The 8,961-nt window shown below is 30.5% G+C and overlaps 1 protein-coding gene across 1 annotated transcript; it reads left to right on the forward strand.

Moving 5' to 3' along the window:
• The first annotated feature begins 395 nt into the window (after positions 1 to 395).
• LOC109854163 (60 kDa SS-A/Ro ribonucleoprotein-like) lies at positions 396 to 6,556 on the forward strand. The gene is made up of 8 exons (XM_020426995.1): positions 396 to 542; positions 1,480 to 1,798; positions 1,877 to 2,234; positions 2,583 to 2,848; positions 2,929 to 3,143; positions 3,307 to 3,427; positions 3,601 to 4,010; positions 4,998 to 6,556. Exons 2-8 carry the CDS (start codon positions 1,484 to 1,486, stop codon positions 5,128 to 5,130), a joined length of 1,818 nt encoding a protein of 605 aa, XP_020282584.1. The 5' UTR covers positions 396 to 542; positions 1,480 to 1,483; the 3' UTR covers positions 5,131 to 6,556.
• Positions 6,557 to 8,961: the final 2,405 nt, after the last annotated feature.

Raw genomic sequence — 8,961 nt, forward strand, 5'->3', positions numbered from 1 at the left:
TTATTTAGTTCGCAATATAGTTTTACAATATAATTTTATCGAAATGTTATTGTAAATTATCTCTACGCGAGTCTAAGCTTTGAATCTCTATTATGGAAAAGAACAAGTTTAATTCGATACGCAATACATTAAGCACTAGATTGTATGTAGTGTGTACAAGATATATTGTGTATATAGTACAACATGTAGATGTGTTGATAATAATTTGGCTGCGGTCCGTTTCATGCTTAATCGCGCATTTATCTGTAGTATATGTCACGTATACTATAGATACACACACATGTGCGCTTAAGCATGAAACGGACCGCAGCCTTTGTAGTGGCTACACCTGACGAATATCGGACGCCATCTGCTGTCGAAATTGTGTACCACCGTGACAAAAAGAGTACGGGCCAGTGCCGCTATGCGTCGCACGAGTTGACAGTGCGCCCTCAAATGCGCTTTCGCAAATCGCAACACGTCGTCCAACGTTGTGGTAAAACGTCGTTATCTCTGTTGCTTTGTGCACGGTAGTTCCGTACGTCGATCCACATTGACGCAAGGTAAATAAGTTGCTGCTGGATGAGAACAGCAAAAGCGAAATATATATTTTATAAGTGCGTTTATGTCGTGTTACTGCGATGGTTTTACGTTTTTTGATCGCGATGTTCCACATATCTGCGTTACCTTATCCGGTAACCAGGTGATACGCGCTATCCTCACAAAAGAATCCGTGATCATATATATACATATATATACATATATATGTACACACGTACGCGCGCGCGCGCGCGTGTGTATACTACTTGCTATGTACACGAGAAGGTGTGTGTACGCATATGCATGCTGTGTTGTGCCAGAAACGGATGTCATCTGTATAATTCTGTAAACAGAATTCGTGACTATGTAAAATGTTCTTTCCTTAAGTTGACAAAATTTGAAGTAAATAAATACACAAACTTATGAAAACAGTTTTATCACTATCACTTGTTTTCTCAAAAGAACACACACATACATACATATAAACAATACCTTTTACATGTACATTCAATGAAACATTTAAAAAATTTCCAAGTACAATTTTATAGAATTTTTATAGAATTTTTTATAGAATTTTTTATTAGTTTTTTATTTTAAACAGATGTTTTTGTTTATTATAAAATTCATATTGATTGTGTATTGTAACACAAAATTTATAGTTTATTTACACTTCACACACATTATTTATATTTAATTTACATTTACATTGATTTATACATTAATTTATATGTATATATATTTTGTATTTATCTTATATTTAAAACTATTTTATGCACTTGTGTAATATATGTTTAAATGTTAAGATGTATATACGTATATTTGTTTTTTATTAAAAAAAGAAAACATCTATAGAATACTAAAAGTATTAATTTTACTTTCTGACACACACATTTGAATAACTATAATTGTCTGTAAAAGATTTTTTCTTATTCAACAGTTATATTTTTCAATTTGTATTAGGAAAATGGCAGATCCTATACTTCATGTTAACAGACAAGAGGGAGGGTGGATGCAACATCGAGATCGCTCAGTGATCGAGCTCTCTCCCAGAGAAGTTAGGCATAGAGAATGGTTACAAGAAATGGCACAAAGAGTGATTACAGATGATAACCCTGAAACACGCTTAAAACGCTTTTTGTACATTGGAAAAGAATATAGCAATTATCAGCCTGGATATTGGTTTACTCATAATTATTTTTTAGTCAGGAATGTTCCATCCATAGAGGAACTTGCTGAAAATGAAGAGAAACAATTGGCACCAATTGAAATTATCAAAACAGTGAGTGTTGTAAATGCAAATTGTGCACATATATAAGAATATTTATTACAACTATTATTGAAATCATAATATTTATAGGCATTTGAGAGCAATTTAGTTCCACATAGAGAGACTTTGGTGTTTGCTCTTGCTGTTTGCTGCAGGCAAACCAAAAGTGAGAAATTACGTCATGCAGCATACGAAAGTATAAAACAGATTTGTGCATCCCTCCAGAACTTCATTCTGTTTATTAGATTTGCTTCCAAACTGAACAGAGAGAAAGAGATTAATTATATTACGCAAGGGTGGGGTCATGGCTTAAGAAAGGCTGTTAACAATTGGTATCTCTCACACGAGCCATTGGACTTGGCTAAATGCGTCACAAGATGTAGAAGCAAATATGGTTGGAAACATAAAGACATTATCAAGTTGTCTCATCCTGTACCCAATAGTCCGGGTAAATATAAAATTAAAGAATTTGTGGAAATAAATCCAATTCTTCTGGTTTATAAATTTCTTATTTTTCTTTATTTTTGTATAAATTTTATTTTGTAATACTTTCTTCACAGTTTTACATAAGTTGCGTGTGATTATAGATTTTACAGTAATTCTAGTTGCAAAGATGCTTAAACATTATTGACTGAGATAACGTATAAAAGCAGTAACTATTGTAATTTTGTGTAATATTAACTTAAATTCTATTTTGAATTTTATTTTAATAACTTGTAACTGTACTTATATTTTAATAACTTGTATATATTGAATGATAATAAAAAAAAATCTTATGTAGTTAATTATTTAATAGAACAGACAGTACTACTGAAATATATAATACTCGGCATTGAAAAGACTAGAACGTTTACGGAACAACTCTTAAGCGAGCTTAAGGATCAATTAGAGAATGATAGTGGAAAACTCGAGATAATCTCTAATGTGAATGAAATTATGAAATATATACAAAACGTCGAAGATTTCAAACATTGTGAAGATGAAGTTCGAGCTGCTTCTTTGCTGGAAGAATACAATTTAACATTGGATCATGTGCCTGGACATTTATTAAAGTCCAAGGAGGTAAAATAGCATGCGTTCACGTTTTTTTGTATTATTGATTAATAATTATTAATCATTGAATTATGTTTTATGTATTTAAGGTGTGGAATTCATTGATATTGTCAATGGATATTCCCACTCTTCTGGATAATCTGCAAAGAATTCATAATCTCAAGATATTTCAATCAGATGTATTAGATGCGCCAGCAGTCGAAAGAGTAATGGGTCTTCTTAATAATGCGGAACTCATAGCGCAAAGTAAGCTTCACCCGGTGTCGTTTTTCATTGCTATGAAAAATTATAAAAATAAAGGAAAGTAAGTACGAGACAGTAAGTCTTTGCAACATTGCAAGATTTTTTCTATATAATTCAAAGGAAGAGAGATTATTATTGACAAAAGTATACATATATTTTTCTATTTTTTTATTCTCTCTCTCATACACTATATATATCTTTATTTATTTATTTCTCTCTTCAAGGCCTATGTCTCACGAAAAGCGAAAAGTTGTGGTAACCGCAAAGAAATTTGTACCAATGCCACCTGAGCCAAATTTAAATATAATCGATGCTTTAGACAAAGCGTTTGAGATCTCATTTGCTGTAAGTTTCAGGTTTTTATTTAACTTAGAATAGTTATGAAATTGTATATGTAACATATAATTATATAATGCCATAATATTATTTGGAGGAGGTTGTTTTATTTATTTTCTTTTTTTTATTTTAGTTTTTTAATTTTTTAAATGTTAATATATATATATATATATCATCTCTAGAATATAGAACCTACAAAATTACGCTATTTGGTAACAATCAGCACAAACAAAGCAATGAATGAACACGCTTGGCCCGTTCAAAGCGGTAACGTGCTCGGTGTCGAAGCAGGTTGTTTCATCGCATACATGCTATTACGCTCCGAGCAGGATGTCACAGTGGCGACATTCAAGAAGATTGGAATTTATACATCAGACATTGACGGTTCGATTCCGTTCGATGTGTTTGTGGAGAAAATACGAGAATTACCTTCCGGAAATACTCGTCTGAGTAAACCGATATTATGGGCTCTGAGACAGAGAAAAGTGTATGATGTCTTCATAAACGTCGTGGATCAAGTAAACGAAAAATACGACGATTCACAGGAAGCCCTATTAGACTATAGACAACAAATGGAACGTTCGAACACGAAGTGAGCTTACATTTTATATATATATATATATATATATATATATTTTATATATATATTGTTTCAATGTCTTAACACATTTACTCCGAGTGATTTTCGCTTTCAAAACGATACATATCGAAACAAATGTATTAAATTAAAAAAAAAAAAAAAATTGATACAGACCACAATTTCAATTGGCAAAATGTCAAAGTATTGGACACAGAATCTTCATTTTTCAAGAGATCCGTCTCCGAAATGATGCACATCAAATAGCAAAGCAATCCAATTAACGTCATGTCGGAGACGGACAAGCTGAAACGATATTTTTCAGTTTTGGAAAATTATGACTTAATTTCCGTTCGGTTCAAACGTTGTGATGGGGGTGAGATCGTTACATGTACCTTGAATATGGAGGGAGCTGCTCAGTTTGTCAGTTGCATTCGAAGCGGGAGAACGTTTTGCGTTCTCTTACGTAATACTGACTGATACTTTGCTGCCACTTCCGCGTCTCTTTGAATATCTATGTAGAGTTTCTTTTTTTATCCATATTCTTCATGATCTCGAATAGATCATGATTTTTTTTTTTTTGTAGTTTTATGTAATTTTTTATTAAAACACTAAAGAAGATCCCATAGTGGATCGAAACGTTTATTGAAATTTTTAAAAATCTTCGAATTAAGGAAAAGTTGTGCCCATCTGGTGTTAGCTTGTTATTGCCATTTCCCCATTTTTTGATTTATATTCAACGAGCTTTAAACATATACTTAAATTTAAAAAGACAAAATGTATAATATACATAAAGCTGTTGAATATGCGTAATTATTGGAAAGAATTGTTATATTATTTTTTTATATACATATATTTTATATATTTTTTTCATATATTTTCTCGATTGTCACACGTTTCTAATAATGATTTTCTCCGTTGTATGATATAAATGTGTGAAATATTAATTTTATTTATTGATTTAACTTTTTCTTCACATAAAGTGTTCCATGTATTTTGCAGGCTGATCAACTGTGCCGTATGCTCTTCTTCAACGTATCGTAAAGAAAAGTGCGACAAAAATGTTCTGACGATTAATGGTTTTGATATTACTATTCCGACTGTCATCCAGGCGTTTGTGCTGTCTCTATTTTAAATAGAGACTCTATATACAAGATAAATTTTTGTTGTTAAGGGGTATTGCTTCACGGATGACTTTAAGTAAAACCTTGTACTTTTTACAGAAAAAATAGAAGTCTCAAAAACATCTGTTTACGAGCGCTCACAATTGGTAAATCAAGAAAAATATCGATTTGCTTATTTTTTTTAACACACTTTGAAATAAAGAAAAAGAAGCAACGTAACAGGTTAGAGATGAGTAACAAGATTACATATTATCTGTCAAAATTAAATTCGAATAACGAGAATGTTATTCGAATTTAAGTTAATGACGAAAAAGACGTGAGTGAAAATAAAAAATTGCAGATACAGCATTCGCAAATAACTTAAAGAAAAAACTGCCGAATTATTTAATTCAAATTGTCTTTTTATTTTATTAGTTTCAAAGGTCATTTAGACACCCATGACTGAATCAAAATGTTTAATTTCGCTACTGTTTTTATTAATTTTAAGACCTATGAGAGGGACTGTACATTTAGAACATATTGCAGATAAGTAAACAATGTGCAAATTGAAGACATAAATACGAGTGACGACGTGCAGTATAATATTGGCACATCAATGATTATAATATTCACTACATATTCTTAATATTAGGAAAGAGCTGTGTAGCTTCTTTATTTTTATTAAGCAGCATCTAACAAAAATCAGAAATATTATAAATTTTTTATTTTAATTTCCTTTTGGAGCGATATTATCTTACACTAACACAGTGTGTATCTGTTTGGCAACTTTAGAACACTATCGTATTGATCCAACCGTATAAGCAATATATAGAGATTAGTTAACACGGACCATGTATTTTACGCAGTTACATGTAAAATCTTGATTAATTAATTTTTTCCATGACAAAATCTGTTAGATTTAAATACATTTGCGCGGTTGATGGTGTATGAGCTTTTAATATTGTATCATTTACATTTCTTACATTTCTTCATCTTACTATATTTCTCTAGCTACGCACACATTACTTGCTATAAGCATTGGTTAACTTTTCTGTTTTTTCCTATATGTTTGAAATCTATCGTTTTTAATATTTATAAAATACCTAATAAAATTAAAAACAAAAATATTCAAGGTTTTATATGCAAAAGCGTAATAATAATCTTATTTCGACAACTCGATAAGGAGTACAATTCTTAATAGAACTTTATGTTTTAATAGTATATTTATCTGAGATACACTCTCTACGCAGTAAAAATTTAGGATAAGGCTGCATAGTCGATATAAAGCGCGTATTTCAAGTAACATACGGTGCATTTTTTAATTACTATATGTCATAAAAAGAAACTATCTTAATATAATATTATATTGCTTGCTTGTTTCCACTGGTTGGTGGCGATGCTTCTTCGTAATAACGCATATAGAATATGACCTTTAAAAAAAACAAAAAAACAAAAAAAACAAAAAAAGTGAAACGCTTTTGAAACCAGTGCGCTTCTGGACGGTTAAATGATAATCTAAAATAAGAAAAACAAAAAAGACAAAAAAAAGAAGAAAGTGAATGACAAAGGAGACGAACATAGGAACGTTGAAAATTTTCCCACTGTGATATGCATTTAGCCCCAAAGAGTTATATAGACTTACATTAGTATAATTTTACTGTTACTATCTCATATTTGCCATATCCAAAGTGAACGCGAGACAAATACTAAATACACTACTGAATAATACTGTGATATGAAATACATTGTTGTTGTTCAAACTAGGGAAATGATATTTAAGTGACGCGACCAGAAGCGCACTGCGTTTAATGTTTGTTGAATTAGTATCTGTGCGAGTCTTAGCTCGTGAATTTTCTGTTAAACAATCTGTAATATATTGCGAAAAATAACAAATTTTCGATCTACGGATTATTGTCTAAAGAGGGGAAAGAAAGTTTCCTTTGTTTCTTGTATAAAATCATGGAAGCACGTATCTTTTTCAAATATATACATCGCTAAAAAGTACAGTGTGGATGAATCTCAGGTCTTCGAAACAAATTTTAAACTAACAATAAGTGCTTAACTGTTCACCTGTTCTTTGCAGCTGTCATCGGTAATCCGTGGATCGAAAGTCACAAATGTGAATTCTATTTCATATAGACAGTGTGTTCTAAAAAGGGTATATATTACAAATAAGCTATTCTTTAAGCAATCCCCATACTCAATTTATTCCTACTAAAAAATAATATTAAATTTAGTTAATGTTATAAAACTTGAAGTATGTGTCGATTTTCGACGGATTAGTCTCATAAAATTGATTCTTTATTATTAATTGTTAAAAATTATTTGTCTATTAAATCAAGTAAAGAAAAGTTAATTAACTATAAAGTTCTTCAATAAAAAAAGAAAAAGAAAAAAAAACCGATTTTATATTTGTTAGATATATGTATCTATATATATATATATATACTTTAAATTATCTTCTTATGTTGAAAAATTCCAAATTGCACTTGAATTATAACATATATAGCTTAGAGCAAAAAATCGAGAATGTTTTTTATTGGCATTTATATTCTTATATATATGTATGTATGTATGTATGTATGTACGTATATATGTATGTATGTATGTATGTATGAATATATATACACATCTTAGTATACATATATGTATATAGATACATGTATACCTAAAAAGTGTATCTTAAAAGTCGCAAATTTACATTAACATATCGGTTGCGCAATAAGTTCATTTTACTGAATTTTGTAAAAATTATTTATTAACCATGTAGTATGTTTTACATTATATGTATACAATTTATAATTCGTGTTTCGCCAGCACACATGTTGTGTTTAGAAAAATTATTGATTTGTTGCACATATATCTTTCATCTAAATCTTATGAATTCAGTGTTTAGAAAATTGCTAGCGCATATATATCTTACAAATATAAAAGTATCTCTAAAGCATGAAGGCCAAATTTCTTTCAGAAACGCGAAACATAGCTACTATAACAAGAGTTTAAAAACATACGTGTGTGTGTGCGCGCGCGCGTGTGTGTACACACAATAATCATATTGGTAGCTCAATGTATTCACTGGCATTAGTAAGTAGGCATTACAAGTATTTGTATATGTACAGGAATGCATTGCTATCGAAGAGGATCGCATGTTTTGTCTAAAACTTTCTTTTTTGTAAATATTTACAACAATCGCAAACAATCGCTTTCTAAATTCAGTTTAAATAATATAGAAGCAGATCTTTTCTAATTATACATTATTTTACAAAATAATTTTAAAAAGTATATCAAGTATTATGACATATAATTTGTATATAATATATGTACTAAATATGTGAGAGGACCACGTGTGAGATTTGAGATATAATTTAAAATCAATATCCTCTCCGCTTGCAGTGCATAGAAATATATATGTATCCGTTACTGCATAAGAAAATACGTCCGAAGTACATAATATAAACTAGAACATGATGAGAAAGAAAAACACTGAAAAAAAAAGAGAAAAAGCAGTACGAAATAAAGTATTTAAGCTAGAGTTTAAAGAGAGCCACTTCTCCATACTTATATTTCGCAATCCATTAATTCAGAATGTGCTGTATAGTTAATAATTAAAGCACGAAATAACAAGAAAAAATATGTTAAATGTGTTCATGCTAGACGAAGAGAAAAGAATATTTACCGTAGAGAGAGAGAGAGAGAGAGAGAGAGAGAAATTCCGCACTATGTGGATGTTAAAATTTGAATGAAAGGATGTAACGAGGAAATCGAGAGATTCGCGAGAAAAAAATTCACGTGGCGCGCCAAGTGCGAGGTAACACGAAATTCTCGATCACGTTACATTTTTGCGCTTCGCGATACTGAGGGGA

Source organism: Pseudomyrmex gracilis, unplaced genomic scaffold, assembly GCF_002006095.1.
Source record: "Pseudomyrmex gracilis isolate BER0280 unplaced genomic scaffold, ASM200609v1 scaffold_60, whole genome shotgun sequence".
Classification (NCBI taxonomy): domain Eukaryota; kingdom Metazoa; phylum Arthropoda; class Insecta; order Hymenoptera; family Formicidae; genus Pseudomyrmex; species Pseudomyrmex gracilis.